The 22302-nt window shown below is 44.7% G+C and overlaps 1 protein-coding gene across 4 annotated transcripts in view; it reads right to left on the reverse strand.

Moving 5' to 3' along the window:
* The window catches only part of NUP214 (nucleoporin 214), a 101255-nt gene that overhangs the window by 4143 nt on the left and 74810 nt on the right, over nt 1-22302 (reverse strand). For 3 of the 4 annotated variants that reach the window (XM_025888657.2, XM_025888659.2, XM_025888656.2), the window contains 3 exons: nt 12076-12229; nt 4912-5064; nt 564-735 (listed from right to left, as the gene is read on the reverse strand). In XM_025888657.2, coding sequence (XP_025744442.1) covers nt 564-735; nt 4912-5064; nt 12076-12229 — 479 coding nt within the window. The remainder of the gene's footprint in view (nt 1-563; nt 736-4911; nt 5065-12075; nt 12230-22302) is intronic. The other variant, XM_025888658.2, reaches the window with a different exon arrangement.

The raw sequence follows: 22302 nt of genomic DNA on the forward strand, positions 1-22302 counted from the left end.
GAAAGCTGAGCAGTCACGGAGACTCTGAAATGTGCAGGGGGCCCAGTCAGTGTCCAGTGTCCCTGGGACTGTGACCCAAATACCCCCTCTGGGGGTCACGAGTGGAACGAGGGACACAAGGAGTGGTTTGCTCAAGGACAATGGGTTGACGACACAACAGTCCCAAGAGGAAAGAATGTGGCAAAAACTATTCATCTTGAATCTCCTGACAGAAGTCACCACACAAGGGGCAGGCCTGGCTCTAAAGTAGCCAGGACAGGACTTTCCTTAACTCATCCTGTAGTTCCACCAGGAGAACAGGGGCCTGCCAACCAGTACTCTTATGTTTTCAGGCGAAGGCAACACAGCTGGTGCCCACCCGCACACTTGACAGAGTCTGGCTTGGAAGAAGCGAGCCTTCCCCAGGGAGGAAGAGGCATCGTGGACTGACTTGTTCGTGGATTTTGAGGGAGGGGGGCTCAGCTCAGTCAAGAGTAGGGAAAACGCAAGAACTGTCTTTCCAAGCCAGGAGTACCGGGCCCTGTGCTTTCGGCCGTCCCCAGGTCCCTCCCCGGGGGGCTTACCCGAATCCTCCCGCGCTGGCAGCCGCAGTACCCTCTCCGAACACTTTGCCTCCCGTCGAGCCCAGAGGGCTTGTAAAGGCTGGGGCTGAACCGAATGCTGGCACCCCTCCAAACCCAGGGGATCCCCCAAAAGTAGGAGGGCTGCCAAACACTGGAGCAGCACCGAAGCCACCTGAGCAAAACAGAGGCAAACAAACAGGGAAAAAGAAAGGAGACAGGAAGAGAAGACAATGAGCGGTGAGAAACCAAATCAAAAGAGGAAGGAAAACGGGGGAAATAGGTTAGAAATTCAAATTCAAAAAACTGTGACTGGGGGCGAAAGCCTTTCTAAATACCAAACTACCCCCTCCATTTCTAGCAGAGGGGTCGTGTCCACCAGGGGAGCTCCTTGGAGCCCTAAGAACCCAGCAGACCCCGTGTTTGTCTGTGAGACCCTCGAGCCCTCCCATGGGCAAGCGGGAAGTGTCTGCTCCCAGTCTCATGGCATCAGATTATCACCAAGAACCAAGAACCAGCCTGGCGCATTTCTGACCCCTTCCCAGCCCCACTGCGCTGTTCTGAGGCTCCTCACTGAAAAAGCATTCTCGGAAACTCCGATCCCGGCCCAGGTGTCAAAGATGACAGATGTTGTTACTATCACGACACAGGCTAGGCCTCCAGCTGTGTGGAAACACACATTATAAAGCCAGAGGCTCAAAGTCTCCTCTCGGGGAGAACCTATGAACTGGGTTACAGAAGAGATGGAGAGGCGCACGGCACTGCTGCTCAGCCAGGGGCTTTTTATTTATTTAAAGCCTTATGGCTCTCACATCTCTCTCCACAGTCTCTCTGCACAGAATTTCTTACAAAATGCTTTCTCTGTGCAGTCAGGAGCTACTCCTCAATAAAAAAGCACACCAAATTTGCTCTCTGGAGGAAGGCTGCTGGATAAATGTGATAAAACAATCAAGCAGTCCTGAGGAGAGCCACCAGAGCCCCTGACGTCCCCTGCTGCTCACGTGAACAGGGGCAGAGGGGGCGGGGGGGCCGGCACACGCGCAGGCCATCGTGCTGACGGTCAGGTGCGCCGAGATGGCCTCCTCGGACTGGCAGAGATGCCCACTGGGCGGGAAGCCTGGCCACCCTTCTCTGACTATTCCTTGTGCTCCTGAGGGGGTTCTCAAACCCCAAGATTCTGTGTACATCATTTTAGGCTATGAGCTGAGACCCTCAGTGAGTGTCCACTGAACAGAATGGAATAAACTGGTATAAGAAATGTGCTCTAGAAAGGAGTATTTCTTAAAATGAGTACTGGCTTAAGAAGCCATGTGCTAAAGGGAATGACAGTGGCTTCGGCACAAGGAAAGGGGCGCCAGGGACACTATTCTCGCCCCTTGTGGAAAGTGAGTCCTGCTGTCAGAGGCACGACTCAGGCCTTCTTACATAAGCATAATCACACCACAAGCTTCTGCTACCTGGATCAGGAAAGATCAGACTCTGGGTAGGAAAAGCTGTTAGCTGAATTCTTTCGTTATTTGTTATCTTGTGATTCAGTCACATGCTTATTATCATTGCTAGTGAAGATACTTCTTGCTAAGGCCCATGTTTGGGTTAACATTCTAGGTTTTCAAACCTTGAGTGAAATTCCAAGCCATGATAATGGAGACTGTCGGGTTACAAATATAAGAGACTGGAAAAAAAAAAAGTGCTAAAAAACCCTTGCAGTTGAATTATTTACGACCGATCACAGATCTAGTTACACTTTCTTCCCAGACACACGCAGCTGGACCTGGTGCCTTGTGCACAATATTACTCCAACTTCTTGATGGAGGGCGAGTGAAAAATGAGAAGTCACAATGATACAGAAAGTAAACTGGACAGGGGAGAGGAGATTAAACATGCGTACACACACGTGTGCCACCCCTCCCCCCACATGCACACACACCACAGCCACACAACGCATACACATCTACCCTCACATACACACCCCACATACACACACACACCCCACGTACACACTACATTGACATACACAACACACACACACACACACACACAATATGCCCCCAAACAACAAACCTGGGTCATAGCTAAGTGAAACAGGGGGAAAATGGTCACTCTGGTATTATTTTTTGGAGATAGGCAACCCACTCCTGATGCTAAGAAGGACTTGATTTTATTAGATGCTACATTTTCACGATTCTCTTCTCCAGAAGAAAGAGAAATTCGCTCTCAATGATAATAAAATACCTGACTTACTGAGGGCCCCCTGCGTGCCAGGTACGGCACCAGCTGCTGTACAACACTCTGCCTTAACCCCCTCTCATCCACCTGGGGAGCCTACCTAGCAGGTGAGGGACAGGCTCCGAGAATGTTATCTGCCCAAGTTCAGCCAGCTGATTGTGGTAGCGCTGGGCTGAGTGACTCAAGAGAGCACCTACCACCTAACTGCATGAGTCAGCCTGCCTCCCTCTACCACAACTGGGGTGAGCCCGATGGGCTGGGCACGGTGGTCTGGGCCCACCTCTGTCCCCCCGACAAGTAATCTCCAGCACTACTATTTCCTAAGGCAACTGTACTGAGGGAGGATGGACACTTCTGGAATTTTCCAAAGACCCATCAAAAATGGTCCATCTAACATCGTTATTCAAGCAAAAGGCCAATCATGATGTCCTAGGCATTTGCACTGCCTGGGCAGGAAGGATGACTCCTCTATTTAAAGCAGCCTTTCCTTATGCTCAGGACTCTGTGGCACCTCCTTCTACAGCAGGAGAACTGCCACGAGTCCTACAGCGAGAGCCAAACTGCCGGAAGCACAGGGGACATGGGCTGCCTCCACCCTCACTGTCACCCTTGTTGCTACCGGTTCATTCATCCCTTGTAGCTCTCTCAGTCTTCAGTCTGAGGGATTTCACGGGGCAAACAATCAAACAGGAAAAGTATTCTGAAAGGGAGGAGGATACATTTTCTCTAAGACTAAAAAAAATAAAAGCATAAGATTCTCAAAGTCAATTGGGACCTGATTCCAGGATAAAGAACATAAAAAAACCACATGAATCAAAAACAAAAAACAAAACAAACCATTATCCAGTTCCTTAAAAAAAAATAAATTAAGCCTCAATGAATAATGAATTAAAATTTCTTAGTCAAATGTTTTCTTTGTTAGCTAGGCCCCAGAGCTTTGTAACCTTTTCATTTTTAAATCCTTCACTGTGAGGAAGGCTGGGGGCAAAATAAAGCTGCAGCGCTCATGTCTAGTGCATTTTAAATTCTAGGAAGAATCAAAAACTGGAAGGCAAAGACTAAGCCACCCGAGCCACAGGTCTGCGTAATGGAACACAGTGCATGGAAACCACAGCAATTTAGGTTCTAGAAGGTGGGATTCCAGGCATGGAATGTGGGGCGGTCCTAAGTCAGAGCCACCTACGCATCTGGTCCTCAGTAGGGTCCTTCCTCTGGAACTCACATAATTTCAAAGGCTCCCAAACACACGAGGGACAAGCATCCTGACCGCTCCCCCATGGGGAATCTGCTTTAAAGAACTCCTTTCTCTGCAAACATCCTCACCATCTCTGCCAGTGATTTTTTGGGGAAAAAAGTCTTTTCACACAATTTTCCACACAACAGGGGCAGGAATGCAGACCCTCTGTAGCTCTGAGACAGAAAGAGGACAGAGAGGCAGTTGACAGAAATGAAATATGTCTGTGTACCAAAACATGCATTGTTCCTTAAATTCTGAAATTATAAACGTCGTATATGATCACAGAAAAGTCACACTGTTCCCAAATGTATCCTTTACAAGTAATGCTGGGATAAGAAGTAATGCTGCTGGTGCTCTTTACTCTTGATCCCACTGGCGTGTTCTCCCCGTGAGAAGTAACCACGCTGTGTACTTACGATAAGTGGATGTTGTATGCGGGCACGTATATGTAATATATTTATTTATGTTATGCTCAAAGGTTAAAAAAAAAAGTGACTTGAGAAAGAGGACAAATCAAAAAGACATAAAAACTAAGCAGACCACCTGTCTTGCCCATGACCACGAATGGGACCCAAGCTCTTCTCTGACTCTGGTGTTTTCTTGTTTATATTTTAGTTATCACTGTCTTGTATGTTCCTTTACTTTGGATGCTCTGCACTTGCTGAATATTTACATTCTTGCTTTTAACATGTCTCGGAGACCTAGAACAGTGTTAGGAACACAGTAGATGCTCAGTAAATATAAAAATGAATTGGGGAGAAAAAGTCACTTCATCTATACTCCAATCCTACTCTCTTGAGAGCCACCCTAGAGACATCTCCTTCCAGGTATCTACACATATGTAATATACACCTAAAAACAAACCACAGCTAATGAGTATCAGAGTACCTGTTTTATTTGGAGTAGAAAACCCGAAGCCTTGGGATGCCACACTTCCTCCTCCAGAGCTGAAAGTGCCGGCAGGTTTCTGCTCTCCAAACGATGAGCTGGCAAATCCACCAAATGTCTTGGCCCCACTGTTTCCGAATAGATTAGAGGTATCTAAAGAAAGGGGGAACATGTTGAGGGAGATCAGAGGTAGAAGAATGTCCTTATCTACTCTGAACAGAAAAGAAACTGCAACTAGGTGTTTGAGGAGAAGCAAGTGACAAGTCTGGAATTCAAGGGAGCCGAGCTGCGGTGCACACCTCCTGTGATTTGCCTGCATGTTGATGACAAGTTCTTAATCTCTGGGAGCCCAGGCTCCGGGTTCTATGGGCACACCATACAGCGGAGCTGCAGCAGGGCCCAGTGAAGGGGCTCCTTTGCAGAAACGTGCCTGTGCTCCCACACGTATTGGGTCTATCTACCAGCTTCCCACGAGACGGTTTTCTTCTGAAGAAGAGGGCTCCGTTTCATTCATCTCCTCACACGAAAACCAACTTCACGTTTTGTCGAGCTAGAGAAAATAAAAGTCGGAGCAAATCCGGAGCAAGCTTAATGGCTTCCAGCTTCCTGCTTTTATAGTCAGGATGGACATGTCTGCTGTTGCCCGATCTGCTCAGGGAATGGCAGCGAAACAAGAAAAACCATGATGCTCCTAACTCTGATCTGAGGGGAGCTAGAGATGTTCTGAAGAACGTTAAGAGGCAGCAAGACTTCCAGTCTGATTTCCTTTTCCTAAGCGGTTCAGTGTGAAGCCCTTGACCTTTCAGATGCTTATCTAGGTGGGTCACTCCCTCTACACAGTGAAGCCACACCAAGACTGAAACGAATAAAGGAAACTAACTCCTAAAAACCAAGACGGGTAAGAACTGTTTTGTCGGTTACAAGAAATGCAGATCTGACCGGTAACACATAAGTAGCCAGAACCATAGATACAGAAGCACTTGGGAACACAAACAGCACACTAGCAGGAATTTTTCTTTCACCCTTTTTTGGGGGGAGAGGGGAGGGACAACTCACACTTCCCCACCGTGTTTGGATGGGTTTTATTAAAGTAAATTTGCACGCAAAGAAGGCAGGGAGAAGCTGTCCCAAAACGGGGTCTAGGCCCAAAGGCACAGGCATAAGCTCCAGTGGGTAATGGAGAGTGCGTGCCACACCACCAAGTGAGAAGAGCAAGCATCCGCACGGGCGGGTCTTCCCCGACACCGATCAGGTGCTCTCCGGGAAGGTGATGGAGAGAAGTGGAGGGGAGCAAGTCACTCTCAAAGTCCAGTTGTTTGAAGAGGTGGTCCGCCACTAACCCGTCAATCCCAAGGCCCCCCATCTTGCTCTGCTGCCAGCCCCACCCCCGCGTGAGATGCGACTGTCAATACTTCCAGTTGCAATGCTCTTGGTCTACGATCCAGGAAGTGAACAGCCTTATCTCAGGGACATGACCACCTCGAATTTCTAGGCACCAATACACACAGCCCCAGGCCACCACATGGTCACCTGCTCTGTGAAACTCCTGCTAGCAGTTCGAGAGGCCGGCTAGGAGTGTGCCAGACACTGACGGCGGGAGGGGTTCACGAGCTCCTTTTCATCACCCCCATATGCGGTACCACGGGATTATCCATCTCCCTTTTGTAGAGGGATTCGTAGGGGGAGCCTACAAAATGTCCTTTTTTTTTTTTAGATTTAGATCTAAATTTTATATTTAGATTTTTTTTTTAAGATTTTATTTATTTATTTATTTGACAGAGAGAGAGAGAAAACACAAGCAGGCAGAGCGGCAGGCAGAGTGAGAGGGAGAAGCAGGCTCCCACTGAGGAAGGAGGCCGACGCGGGGCTCGATCCCAGGACCCTGGGATCATGACCTGAGCTGAAGGCAGCCACTCAACCAACTGAGCCACCCAGGCGCCCCCAAAATGTCCTCTCAAACAGCCTGAGTTTTCTGTGCGCCAGCCTGGAGGCCACATTTTCTTCTTTCAGGGGCAGTACATTCTCGACGCTGGAGATGAAAAATGGGCTCCTCAGCCATTCCTTCACTTGGTACCTCAGGAACAGAGGGCTGCAACTTTCTGACTTTGTTAGTTATCAACGCGGCAAAAATTCCAAATAGCAAATCAATTCAAGTGTGAGATCTGGGGCTAGCTCTCCTCTTGGAGAAATCTGAGATACAGAGGTGAAATGATTTTACCGGGACGATGCTGGGAGACTGGAATGCCTGAAGTCAGAGAACACAGAAGTTTCCGGGCATCTTTCACCCCTTCATCTCCTTGAGACGCCTCTGTCTGAAGATGCTCACGGGCGTTACAGTGGAATGCACAGGTGTTCTGCAGTCAGCCCTGGCTCAGGACACCTAGTAGCTAGAGGCAAGGACTTCACCTTCCCAAGTCCCAGTTTCTTCTGAGACAAAACGAGGATAGCGAGGCGGGGGTCCACATGGCTGCTGTGAGGATCAGATGAGCTGACGTGTGCAGAGTGCCTAGTTGGGCCGATGGTGGATCCTCAGGAAATAGAACTTCCCCTCTGTTTCTTTAACTCTTCCTCCTACTACATCCCACTTGTGTTCAGTATAAGACACAGAGCAGATCAGCGGCAGAAAATGTAATCCTTTTCATTTTGCAAAGATCCTGAGAGTTAAACCAGTCAAGTTGTAACAGTTTTCGTTCGCAGTCTCAAGAGGAGCTCTGCATGTTGAAATGTTTTAGGATTTATTCAAGCGACTCTGAAGCAAAGTGGCATTAAACGAGGTCTGCTTCTCTGTTTCCACGGTCAACAACGTGCTTCTCGGTTCTCTCCCAATAGCTCTAAAATAACACTGTCCCTGGCTCTTAAAATACGGCAAGTAAGAGGGTTATCTTGGTTGTTGGAACACTATGTCATCGTAGGAGATGCCTCTTCGGTTGTGGGTAGAGCAGCTGGAAGAAAGCCTGTCTTCACAGAGCTGGCTGGTGACTTCTATTCTCCGAGGTGGCGAGTCCAGGGACAACCGGCGTCTGCTCTGGGCTTCCCCCTGCTGGCACGACATGGGTCCTCCGGGTCTTTTATTTGGCAAAAAACACTTGCCTAACCCAACATCAGGGTCCAACCCTACTTCAATTAAATTATACCTGATATAAATTTGATATAAACACTATCACAGAGACTAGGTCCCATGTCATTCTGCGGGTCTAAAGTCACTAATTAGAATTTAACACACACTGAGAAGGGGGTTCCTCAAGAAGCTCTGGCCCAGGATACTTTCCAAGACATTTTCTTAAAGAACAGTTGTAGAGGGAGCCTTGTGGGCCCACAAGCTTGTCCTCAAATAGCTTCTTTATCCTCACGCAAGTATGTCTTTCAGATCTCTGAACAGAAAGAATGTGCTGAGGATGGTTCTAACCAGTGTCCTTAGGACAAGACTCGAGGAGGCAGTAAGTCCCAGGTAACAGTGTAGGGTGGTGCTGAATTTTAAGCGACCCCAGGGGTTAACCGTGTACCTCAGGTAGTCCCTGGGGGCAGAGAGCGCAGAAACCTTTATGAGGTGGGAGCTTCTGGATAAAGAACATGCCAACTCCCAGCAACAGTGTTCCTGGCTTGTCTTTCTCTGTCAGGGCAGAGGTCTAATGACTTCTCAGGGCTGAAGAGGGCAGCTTCAGGACCAGGCAGCCTGGAGCCCACATGTCACAAGGGAAAACTGCTGGCTGCTCAGTCTGTGCTCAGACCTCTATCCGCACGGAAGCACGTTCGATGCCACCGAGAACGAGCCCGAGGGCTGTCAGACAAGACACACCTGGGAGGAACTGTGCTCCGTCGCAAGGCTAGGAAGATCTCAGGAGGCAAGGGGGTGGATCAGAGTTCTGCAAACATACTCGGATTAAACCCTGGCTCCTCCTTAACGGCTGCTACCTCTGTAAGTCCATGTCCCTTCTCTGAGCCCATTTCCTTACTGGTAAAATGGGGGCAGTCACATCTAAAAGTCCTGTTGTAAGAAGTGGCCACCCCACCTACACAGAGCATCTGGTGCACAGTAGGTGGCCCATAAAGATCCGTTCCCTTCCACCTGATGTCACATGAAGGAATGGAACACAACGGCTGCCGGATTCCAGATGCAGGTGTAGACTTACAGTCACCTTTAAAGGAAGGGTGGGTTCGGCGGGTGGAGTAGAGGGAGCAGGGGAGCCCTGGCACTGAAGCGGGGAGAGAGGAGCGGCGTGTGTACGAAGGATGGCCAGCAGACAAACTGGCCAACGCAGAGGGAGCATGCTGGGGGAACAGAAAAGTGTGCGGGGCAGCTCACAGAGGGCCCAGACTTCCAAGCGGAGGAGCTGGCTTCACGTCGGTGGGAAGCTGCCGGGGGCTTTACATAGGGAGAGAGGCAAAAGCAAAGCAGAGTTAAAAACACTCAGCTTGGCGTGAATGTCCACGTGCCAGGGGAGGAGGCTGGAAGCAGGGAGGGGAGGCTGGAGACTACTGTGATAACCCAGATGACAATGGGGACATGCCTGCAAGGCCAGAGAGAAGCAGTAGAGAAGGAACCGTTTGAGAGGCAGGAAGAGAACCAGGAGAGTCGGTCTATCCAGCGCAGGAAAGATGTTGTGCTCAAAGTGTCAAATATTGCAGATTTACCCAAAGAGAAAGAGGCTGTCCCCAGTGGTTTGCAGAAAGCATCCTTAGTTCTGGCGAGGACAACGCCTGTCCCCAGATGACCTCTAGCTCCTTCTCCTCCTTCTCCTCCACCGTTCCTGCCCTTCTGCACCTGGTCCTCTGCACTACAGAGGCTCCTGTCCCTTTCACTATCGAATCATACCTTCAGTTTTCAAAACAAAAGAATGTTTAAGTCTTCTGTACCTGAAACTTCTCTTACCATAAAAGTAAACTGATGATTTATAAAAAACCAATGTTTAGGAAAATGAAGACCAGCAGGTGTCTGGTATCAAGAATCTGGAATAATCCTATAAAAATATCTGGTTTAATTTTATTTATTTATTTATTTACTTATTTATTTAAAGGTTTTATTTATTTATTTGACAGAGAGAGACAGCGAGAGAGGGAACATAAGCAGGGGGAGTGGGAGAGGGAGAAGCAGGCTTCCCGTGGAGCAGGAGCCCGATGTGGGACTTGATCCCAGGACCCTGGGATCATGACCTGAGCCAAAGGCAGATGCTTAACGACTGAGCCACCCAGGCGCCCCTCTGGTTTAATTTTAAACCAGAATTAAGGAATTGGAAAAACGGTGTGCCAGTGGACAACGGACTGGGGGTGCAGGAGGGCAGTGCTGACTTGCCCTGTCGTCCAATTCCCATGGGGCACACACTCGCATAATGGCAGAGTTCAGGCTGCCCGACATGAGGTCACCGGAGGCAGATTTGGAGAGGTGTGCACAGCCAGCTCTCACGAGCCAGGGCAAACCATCGTCAGTCCCCCACCAAGAGAAGGCAATTCTTTGACAGGTAAGAGCCAGGGCCTAGGAGATGAATCAGCCAGGAGGAAAGGGGATTTTACAAGGATATGACACACTTAAGTTTCAACAAAACTGGTTAGTAACACAATCTCACAGATGGTAACCTACCTACGGGAGAAACCCACGTTTCTAAGTAGCATGTTACCAAATGCTTCTTCTGCGCCAGATGCTGTTCCGTAGGCTACATATGCACTAGCAGAGTCCTAGATCTGCCACTTTCTGGCGCTGTGACTTAAAATCACCTCACCATTCCGGGCTTGTTTCCTCATTGGAAAATGGAGAGAATGCCACACAAGGATCCTGTTGTCCAAGTATGTGCTATGGAGCCCTGCGGTTCCATGCTGAGAGCTGGGTGCGGGTAGATGGGGAAACCACCCAGCATCTCTGGTTCTTGACCCCTACACTTCCAAGCAGACCTATTTTTACCTGTTTTACGCATCAGGATTCTGCTTAGAAGTTCATCTGCAGAAAGTATTTTGAAAACTACTAGACTCAGTTTCTAGGATCCCTTCATTCTAGGATTCTTTTTTTTTTTTTTTTAAGATTTTATTTATTTATTTGACAGAGGGCGCACAAACAGGGAGAGCAGGAGAGGGAGAGGCAGGCTCCCTGCTCAGCAGGGAGCCTGACACGGGACTCGATCCCAGGACCCTGGGATCATGACCTGAGCTGAAGGCAGATGCTTAACCAACTGAGCCACCCAGGTGTCCCTCATTCTAGGATTCTAAATTTCTCCCGGAAGACTGAGAGCTGAAGAACAAAAATTTCTGCTCATATAATTTCACAAGTGAAGAGGTCTGTGTCTCTTGACTCTAATCTTTTCTTCTGTGTTACTTAGGTGGACAGTGACATCAAAACAACTGATCAGTGACTCTGGAGACTCAGGACAGAGAACTCTGCTTGGAACTGCATGAGCCTTAACGTGAAGGGAGTATCTGTCCTGTCTGAGAACATTAGCTCCTGATTCTCGAGGATCTTGTGTTAGCACAGCAGATGAGAGATGCTCCGTGTGCAGCGTGGTAAAGGAGGGAAGCAGAGATGAAGATGACAGGCCCCCAACTTCCCATCTCAGCCTCCATCTGCAGCAGGATTTTTTATTTTTTTCAGATTAAAAAAAAAAAAAACAAATTTCTTTCATTTCTAACCACGAACAGACAGATCAACAAAGAATTTGAAAAATTAGCTGGAGAAAAAAGTGCCAGCAGAATGATACAGCTTCATCTGAAATGTGAGAGATGAGAAATAACGAAGGCTCTGAGTTTTGGGTAACATTTCTCTGTGGCAGCTGAATTTTAACGCAAATTCAGAGAGAGTACTACACAACGAAAATCCAGATGCCCCTTCTCCAAGCACACCCAGCTTGCTCTGCTGCTCTCATTTATGCCTGTCCGCTTGCATTCACTTCATTTCAACCCTAAGAAACAGAGCGATGTGGGCCTTGGGAGAGAAGAGGGGAGGAGCTCAGTGCACAGACACTCACCCTGCAACTCTGATGTCTTTTCATGATTATATAGGACATCTCATTAAAAAACCAAAAATCAAAATCAAAACAGATCACACTGCTTTGATCCGTATATTAAACAGGCCTTCTAAACCCCCTCTTTCCTTTCTACACTTGTCACCAAAGCTCTGCTCGCACCACAGGGATGACAATGGCATTATGGGGCCAAGGGACTGGGAAAACGGTCTCAACTTACTTGGGGTGGCTGCCGATCCAAAGCCCCCGCTGGCCGAGCTGAATGGGTTTTTGTTGGCTGCATCCTGGCTGGGTTTCCCTCCAAGGCCACTGAAGAAACCTCCCCCTCTTCCAGTGTTTCCAGACCCAAACACGTTCCCACTGCAAGAGGGCTGCTGGAAAACAAAAGGGGCAGGAAGCGAGATAGGATGAGAGGTCATCGTCAAACGGCAGGCCACATCCGCGGAAAGAAGGCGCTCACCACTGGGACAAAGGGAAAAAGCAAGAGGACTCTGATTAGTTCTGGGACGGATGCTCTAACACCCACAAAAGAAGCTGGACTCTGGACAGGGACTTCCTACAAATCAGAAGTTCTCAAGCTATTCCATGTTCACAGTTCTCCGAAAACATGATTTATGGGAGGAGGGAACTTTGAATGTTTATCTGCCCTGCTGCCTCCAGTCTCTGCTTGACACAATGCCAGGGGCAGGAAAGCCAGACCCTCAAGAGTTCCCCCAAATGAGAAAGTTTAAAAACATTTCTAGGCAATTATGAACACGACTTATTTTGATTCCTCCAGGATTTGGCTGAACTCATCAGCAACTGATGAAGAGTGATTTACACTGTCTTTTCTCCTAATTTGTGCACTTTTATTTCATAATGACTTTCCCATACTGCAGAAATAAGCTTAAATTAGCTCCATTGTTGAAATGATGACCATAGCTGAATTTTGTCCAAGTCTGCAAATCTTATGCTCAGAGGATGCTGCTAACTTAGGGTGCTTGCTGACTCAAAGCTGTCTCAGGCACCACACACTTTATTTCTGTTTGGAAATTGGTTCTCTAAGAAAGACCAGTGTAGACTCGAGGGACCATTAATATTAGTTACACGTAATGTCTTCTTGGCTGATGATGTAGAATAAGATAGGCTTTTAGAAATGGGTCACTGTGGGGGCGCCTGGGTGGCTCAGTCGGTTAAGCGTCTGCCGACTTTTGACCTCAGCTCATCAGGTCTAGATCTCAGGGTCGTGAGTTCAAGCCCCGCACTGCGCTCCACACTGGGTATGGAGCCTACTTCAAAGAAAAAGAAAAGAAGAGAGAGAGAAATGGGTCACTGTGCACAGGAACCTTATAGAAGTGTCTTTCAAAGGCGGACACAGAGGTGCAGAAGTCCATCCCCTGTAAAATGGGAATAATGAACTACCTACCTCAAAACAACGAGTCAATTAAATGTGCTGAGAAGCGTGATGCACTTTAGAATAGCGCCTGAAATATAAGCACAGGCTCAGAAAACAGCTGCTGTTTAGTATTTTAACAGTGATAGTAACAGACCAGACTGAGCACTCTCTAGGTGCCAGGCATTTTTCAAACACTTCATACTTAAGTCACACCTCCAGTGGGCCACCTCTGAAACCCCCCCAGGGCGTCCCCTCAGGAGCACAGCCACCACCCAGGTCTGAGCCACCACACCTCGACTTCTTGCCTGGACTACACAACTCAACCGACATCCTGCTTCCACTACAATCTATGTTCACACAGCAGCTAGAATAACATCTATGAATGGCAGTCAGATCATTAAACTCATATTTAAAAATTCTACAAGACCCTACGCGATCTGGCCCCTGGCCACCTCTGACATCATCTTTTATCCTCTCTCCCCCCCTCTTCCCCCAACGTGGTCCAGTTAGCCTGGTCTTTTGTACTTGAATACGACAGGCTAATTTTTACTTGAGGGTGACTGTACCTAAGGCACTTATACTTGTCTCCAACTCCCTCTTTTTTCCCCCTAAATTTCTTTAAAACAACAGTAAGTTTACTACAACCATTTAATGACTTTTTTTTTTTAAAAGATTTTATTTATTTGAGAGAGAGAATGAGATAGAGAGAGAGCATGAGAGGGGGGAGGGTCTGAGGGAGAAGCAGACTCCCTGCTGAGCAGGGAGCCCGATGTGGGACTCGATCCCGGGACTCCAGGGTCATGACCTGAGCCGAAGGCAGTCGCTCAACCAACTGAGCCACCCAGGCGCCCCTAATGACGCTTTTTAAAACCTGGCATCCAATCCAATCATAAAAGCTTTGCTAACTAGTAGCCAGACTTTGAAAAGAAGGGAGACATGGCAACGAACCCATGCAGCATGTAGGAAATATCAGACATTGTAGCTGACTTCCACGCATCAGACTGGAACAAAGTCAACTGCCAATATGTGGATATTTTCACCCTACCAAAAAATGGGAATTTCAGATGGTTTAACCTAAATTGTAAAAATAGGATTTGAAAAATAGTGACTATCTAAATGAACAGAAGGGGATCACAGAAGTGAATGTGAATTGATAGCTACTGCACCCTCAGAAATAGGTTAGAGAGAGTCCCGTTCATTTTAATCGCAATAAATTATAATAGTTTTAAAATTTTAAATTATGGAAAATCTCAAAAGTGTACAAAAAGTAGACAGAAGAATATAATGCTCCTACCCCATGCCCATCACCCAGTTTTAATGAATTCATGGCCAGCTGAGTTTTATCTATACCCCACCTACTTCCCCTCGTCTTTTATTAGCATGAAGCAAATCCTAGACATCTTCTCACTTGAACCACTGATGTTTCTAATATAATCTCTAAAACATAAACCATAACCTTACCATTATCATGCCTAAAAAATTAACAATTCTTTAATATCATTAAATAGGGAGGTAGTGTTCAAGATCCAAGCTCATAATGTTGCCAAAAAACAAAAAAAAATCAAATCTGAATCTCCTCAAACCTCCAGACCCAACCCCCACTTCACAGGAAGTTAACCAAGGACAGGGGACCAAGTTAACCTAGGAGCTGTAACACAGGAATGCAGTCAGCAACCAAACCATAGGAAATTCTACAGAACAACTGAATCATGAGAAACAACAAGAGGAAGAGAGACACGGAAGGGTTATCTATAGAGAGACACTCAGGAGACCTACCAAGCGGTCTCAACGTGTGGACTGGATTTGATCCTAATTCAAAGAAACAAATATAAAAAGGAAAGGGAGACACTGATGAGACTTCCTCAGAAAGGCATTTCCTGACTATGTAACCTAAATCCTTCTTCCTGATTACTGCTTTATTCTCTTCATAGTACTTAAAACTCTCTGAAATTAAACATTTTAATAAGGACTCTCTCCATCAAATGTAATCTTCCAATCCATGAACACTGGACATCCTTCCATTTATTTAGATCATCTTTAATTTCTTTAAACAATGTTTTATAGTATTCAGAGTATGTTTTATACTTGTTTTGTTAAATTTATTCCTAAGTATCGTACCCGTTTTGATGTTATTGAAAATGGAATTTTCTTACTTTCACTTTCAGACAGTTCTTTGCAAATGTATAAAAACAGAACAGGCTTTTGAAATTTTAATCTTGCATCCTGCAACTGTGAACCCATTTATTAGTTCTAACAGTATTTTAGTGGATTCCTTAGGATTTTCTATATACCCGATCATGTTATCTGCAGATACAGAGTTTTAGTTTTTCCCTTCCAATCTAGATGCCTTTTATTTCATTTTCTTGCCTAAATGACCTGGCTAGAATCAACATATGCTTTTGAGATTCATCCATATTGCTGCATGCATTGGTCATTCTTCCCTTTATACTGCTGAGTAGTATTCCATGATAGGAGTATGCTGGTGTTTACTATTCTCCTGCTAGACATTTAGACTATTTCCAGGTTTTGGCTGTCATAAACAAAGCTGCTATAAGCATTAAGTCTTTCTGTGGACCTAGATTTTCAGCTCTTTTGGGTAAACACCTAGGACTGGAACTGCTAAACCACACAATTAGTGTGTATTTGACTTAAATTGCCAAATGATTTTCCAAAATACCATTTTATAATCCCACCAGCAACACATTAAGAGATCTATTTGCTCCAATCTCCACATTTGGTTTTGTTAGCTCTTAAATTTTAGTAATTCTAGCAGCTTTGGAGCAGTGTCTTACTGTGGTTCCAATTTGCATTTCTCTGATGACTAATAATGGTGGGCAAGTTTTCACATGCTTATTGGCCATTCATATACTTTGTAAAGTTATCTGTCTCCAAGTACTTTGCTTAGTTTTTAAAGTTCTTTATATATTTTTTTAACATTTTTTTAAAGATTTTATTTATTTATTTGAGAGAGAGTGAGAGAGAGCATGAGCAAGGGCAGAGAGCATGAGCATGGGCAGAGAGAGAGAGGGACAAGTAGACTTCCCGCTGAGCAGGGAGCCTGACTCGGGGCTCGATCCCAGGACCCCGAGATCATGACCTGAGCCGAAGGCAGATGTTTAACCTACTGAGCCACCCAGGTGTCCCAAGTTCTTTATGTATTCTTTACATATTCTGGACAGAAGCCCTTCATTTGATACATGTATTATAAATATTTCCCCCCCGTCTATGCCCTCCCTGCCTTTCATTTCATAACATTTTGATTAGCATTACTTTTTTTAAAAATTTTTTTATAATTAGCATTACTTTCTAATTCTGATGGAGTCTACTTTTAAAATTTTCTTCTTTTATGATTAAGTGCTTTTTGGGTTCTAAGAATTTTTTTTTTTAAAGACTTTATTTATTCAACAGAGAGAGAGAGAGAGAGAGAGAGAGAGAGAGAGATCACAAGTGGGGGATGGGGGGAAGGGAAAGGGAGAAGCAGGCCTCCGGCCGAGCAGGGACCCCAACGTGGGGCTCGATCCCAGGACTCTGGGATCACGACCTGAGCCGAAGACAGACACTTAACCAACTGAGCCACCCAGGTGCCCCTGGGTTCTAAGAAATCTTTACCTCATAACGGTTTCTTAACAGTGGCATTGACATCTGGGCTGGATAATTCCTTGTTTTGGAGGGTTATGGAATGTTTAGCAGCATCCCTAGCCCTAGATGCTAATAGCATCCCCTACTCATGAGGACCAAACAGGCCTCTGGACATTGCAGTTGTGAAATTCCTCATGGGGGTGGGGAGTGGAATTGATACCATTTAAGAACCACTGGTCTACGTGAAGAGGGCAAAGATATTCTCTGCCTTTTTGCTCTGATTGCCATATATTTAACATCTCCTCATAACCATACAGATACATTGTTTTCCTGTATGGCCTGAGTCTTTTTAGCTGCTTCAAAATTTTTCTCTTTGTATTTAGTTTTCAGAGGCTTATCTATGATGGGTCTAGGTGTGGTCTTCTGCTATTTATTCTGTTTAGGGTTCACAGAGTTTCTTGGATTTCTGGATCCTTGTTTTTCAATACATTTGGAAAAGCTTGGTCATTTTTCTTCAAATATTTTTTGTCTACTTCATTCTGTCTCCTTTCCTTCAAGGACTCTGATTACCAATAAAACAGACTGCCTGATACTGTATTACATAGGTCCTTAACGTTCTGCCCAGTGGTTTTCTCAGTCTCTCCAAGTTTCACTCAAAAAATTTTGTTTACTCTACATATATATTAATTTTAAGTAGGCTTCATGCCCAATGTGGGGCTTAAACTCACAACCCTGAGATCAAGAGTTGCACACTCTACCAACTGAGCCAGCTGGGGCCCCCATTCTGAGCTTCGTTTTAGATAATCTCTACCCTGACATGTGTTCAAGTTCACTGTTCTTCTGTAGTACTCACTCTGCTGTTATACCTAATAATTTTTTATTTCAGATACTAGATTTAAACTGCAGATACAGATCAAGACTTTCTATTTATTTTTATAATGGCCAATTCTCTGCCGAGATTCAACCATTCTTTTCTTCTCCTCTAAATCCTTGAGCACAATAGTTACAATAGTTATTTTAAACTCTCTGCCTGCTAGTTCCACTATCCAGATCATCTACAGGTTGTTTCTTGCTGTTTTCTAAAATACAATTGTGGGTGGCCCCTTTTATTTTTGCTTTTGCATATGTTATACATACTATATATGTGACATGTGTAAAACATATACATACATGTATTTTTTGGTATATAAGACTTTGCATGTAGAACAGCGGTGTGCGGATTGAAGAACACTGTTTTTCCTACATCATGAGAAACCTCTCTTTCATCTGTATCCCAAAGTCAATATGCAATTATTCATATTTCACTAAGTGTTGAGTTGATCTGGAAATGAGTCAAAGATTGAAGAATGAACTTACCTCTGTGTTTGCTTAGGGTTTAAGTTATTTGTCTTAAGGTTGAGCCTGGAGCCAGGAGGCAGGTGGGCTGCAGTGTTACCTTTGGATTCAACAGTTCCGGGCAGTGAGAGATTGCAGGACTGCACAAGTTCTTTCTGCTTTTCGGTCCTGCCTCTACTTTCCTTCTCTTAGCAAAAGTCAGGGAGGGGTGGATAGGGAAGATTTTTATACTGAACAAATTACTGTTGTACTTGCAAGTCTTTCAGACCCAATCTGTTTGTTTTTTTTTTAAACAAAAGAGCTCTATTAGGATACAATCCATATCCCATAAAACTCACTGATTTTAAAGGATAAAATTCAATGGTTTTTGGTATATTAACGTTATTAAGTTAAAATTGCGGCAAACTATCATTTTGTCATTTTAACCACGTAAGCATACAATTCAGCGGCATGAATTATGTTCACAAGGCTGTGCAGCCATCATCACTACCTATTTCCAGGATTTTTTTCATCACCACAACCAAAATTCTCAACCACTAAGCAGTAACTCCCATTCCTCCTAACAGCCACTGGTAATCTCTAATCTACTTTCCTGCTCTATGAATTTACCTATTCTAAATACTTCATGTATGTGGAATCATACGTTATTTGTCCTTTTATGTCTGGCTTATTTAGCATAATGCATTCGCGGTTCATCCATGTGTAGTATGAATCAGGATTTCTTCCCTTTGGAAGGCTGAATAATATTCCATTTTCCGTATAGACTGTATTTTGTTTATCTAGTCATCTGTTGATAGACATTTGGGCTGTTTCCTCCTTTTGGCTGTTGTGAGTAATGCTGCTGTGAAGACTGGTGGAAAGTGAGTCTTTGACTTCCTGCTTTCAATTCCTTTGGGTATATACCCAGTAGTGGAATTGCTGGGTCATATGGTAATTCTATGTTCAGCTTTTTGAGGAACCACTGACCTGTTTTCCACAGTGGATGCACTATTTTACATTTCAACTGGCAATGTTGCGTTCCATTTTCCCCACATCCTTGTCAACACCTATTATTCTCGGGTTTGTTTGTTTTTTAAATTATAGCCACCAACTGGACGTGGAGTGGTATTCTCATTACGGTTTTGATTTTCATTTCCTAATGTTTAATGGTATTGGTCATCTTTTCACATGCTTATTGGTCATTTATTTTGCTTACCCCCACTGTTGCCAATAACTTCTTCTGGCTTCTTCTCTAGCCAGTACATTTCTTCCTCAGTCTTCAGCAAGGCCTCTCTTCCACTTCCCAATCTGAGACCTGACACGTGCCCCCAGAATCTGCTATACCATTACACTCACCTACAATGGGCTCCCCTCTCTCTGGAAATGAATTCCACAAGGCTTTCTGCCACTCTTGGGTCCCACTATGAGATTATATTTTCCAAAGATGGTCACAGCAATATTTCTAGACTCATGTGCTCTTCTAAGAGGTGAAGTCTATTGCCCTCCTTTTACACCTGGATGGGATTTTATGACTGCCTTGAACAAGAGAATGCAACATAAGTGATGCTCTGTGACTAGGTCATAAAAGGTTATATATTTTCTGTCTGCCTCCCTTTCTTTTTTGAAATTTCTCCTTGGAATCCAGCCACTACATTGTGAGGAAGCCCAGGCCACACAGAGAAGCCAAGAGCTCCAGTTCAGTTCTGAGCCAATAGCAAAACCAACCACTGGATATGGATATATATATATATGCCACTAGGTTTGGGGGTCAGGTGTTACACAGCACCAGAAAATTCCAATATCCAACGGATAAGTGTGATTATTACACTATCTGGATTTTGCTTTGTGTTGTAACAGGAGTTAAGGTATTCTGCATCCTAGCCAGAATCTGCCTTGTATCCTTAGATATTTCTGGGAATACTCCTATCAACTGAAAATTCATTCATTTTTACAGTGCTTATCATGTGCTAGACACAGTCCTAGGAACTGAGGATACAGCAATGAACACAACACAGAAGGCCCCTGTCATCAGAAAAAAAATTACTGACTTGAATTTCTGGCCCCTCCAATTGCAAACATAATTTCTGTGACGGAAGAATATGGGGGGGGGCGGGGAGGAGTAACCAATACAGAGTTGATCACAGTAAGTTTTCTGTCTCTTAGCTCAACATCATGCCTGTGAGTCCCCCGTGCCACTCCAGGTTAGTCATTGTCATAGCTGGATAAAATTCTATAAAATACTACAAATTCATCTACCCATTGGAGTACTGGTCAACATCCAGTATTTGGTTACCAGAACCAGTTTTTGATTACCAGAACACTGTGGCTACGAGCACCCCTATATCCTGGGGCCTGTGTGCATGAATTTCTCTAAAGAACACACCTAGGAGTTGGAATTGCCAGTCTCCGTTGGATCACACCAAACTATTTTCCAAGGTGGTTGTACCAAATGACACCCTGGCCAGGAGTGAATGCAAATTTCCTTTGTTCTGCATATTCGCTGGCATTTGGTATCACTGGGCTTTGAATTTTTGCTATCGTATGGGTGTGTATCTCTTTGTTGGTTTAATTTGTATTACTAATTGACTGTTTCTTGGTCTTCTGGCTAACCCTTATTTACTTATTATATTTTATTTCTCCTTTAAAAAATTGTGATAAAATATTCATAAAACTTACTGACTTCAGCATTTTTAAGTGTACAATTCAGTAGCATCAGGTAAGTTCACAATGCTGTGCAACCATCTTTTTTTAATGAAATCTTCTGCCTATTTTCTTTCTATTGTGTTTAAGTTCACAGATTTTGTGTGTAGAGAGCTCAGTGAATTTTGACATGTGTTTGTAACAGATCAAGATAGAAAACATTGTTTTAGAACTTTGGAAGGCTCCTCTGTACCCCATGTTTAATGCTCTAAGAGTAACCACTATTGTAATTTCTATCATGCTAAGTTTTGCCCGTATTTCCCTCTTTAGGAAACTGTAATCCAACAGTATGTATTCTCGGATCTGGCTTCTTTCACTTAACACTACGTCTGTGGGACTTACCCAGTTTGTTTTGTACACGAACAGTACATTTGATTTCACTGCTTTGCAGTGTTCCACTGTATAAATATACTGCAATTTAATTACCCATTCTTCAGCTGATATGCATTTGGGTTGCTTCTTGTTTTTAGTCATTAGGACCATACCTTCTAGTGAACACAGGCCCTCGTTTCTGCTGGCTACCTATCTGGAAGTAGATTCGCTGGCTCAAGAGGAACTTTTTGTGTATCTCGTTTTGGTAGTACCAGGTGGTTTTCCAAAGTGGTTATATGGATTTACACTGCCTTCTCCAACATGAGAGTTTATTGCTATACTCCTCACCAATATTGGGTATTGTCAGCCCTTTCAATTTTAGCCACTGTGGTAGGGTGTACTTGTCTTTTCTCTTTTTGATTTGTATTGTTTATATATTCTGAACACAATTACTCCGTCAGTTTTACAGGCTGTAATTTTCCCATTTCATGGCTTGTTTTACCCTAAAATTAAAAGAGCCATAATTTTAGTGAAATCAAATTTTCCTTTTGCCTGAAGAGCATCCTTTAGAATTTCCATCAGGTCTGCTAGGCATAAATTCTCTCAGTATCTGTCTGAAAAAGGTCTTGATTTCCACACACTCTTTAAAGATGTTTTTTCTGTGGGGTTTAGAAATTCTAGACAGCTAGACTGCCTCTGGCTTTCACTGTCGCTGTTGAGAAGTCAGCTGTGAGTCCAACTCTTGCTCTTTTGAAGGTAACCCGTCTTCTTCCCGAGCGCTTTTAACATTTTATCTTTCTAGCTCTGCAGCTTCACTGATGGGTCTTGGCATCCGTTTCCTTTCACACGTTCTGCTTGGTGTTTGCTGGACTTTTGAATCTGTGGGTTACTGTTTTCTACTGGTTTTAGAAATGTGTCTTTTTCTCTCATATTGTCACACATCCTTTCTCTTTCTCTTCTCCTCTGATTAAACATGTTAAATTTCTCTTTTAAGATTTTGCTCTCTCTTGGGTATTTTCCATCTTTTTTGCTCTCCGTGATGCATTCCAGATAACTTAATCTGACCTGCCTTCCACGTCAAGGGCCACCAAACTGTAGTCTGTGGGCTCAATCCAGACTGCTGTTTTTTGGGGTTTTTTTTAAGATTTTATTTATTTATTTGACAGA

This window comes from Callorhinus ursinus, unplaced genomic scaffold, assembly GCF_003265705.2.
Source record: "Callorhinus ursinus isolate GAN/ISIS: 27379988/994484 unplaced genomic scaffold, GSC_fseal_2.0 scaffold24, whole genome shotgun sequence".
In the NCBI taxonomy this organism is placed as follows: Eukaryota; Metazoa; Chordata; class Mammalia; order Carnivora; family Otariidae; genus Callorhinus; species Callorhinus ursinus.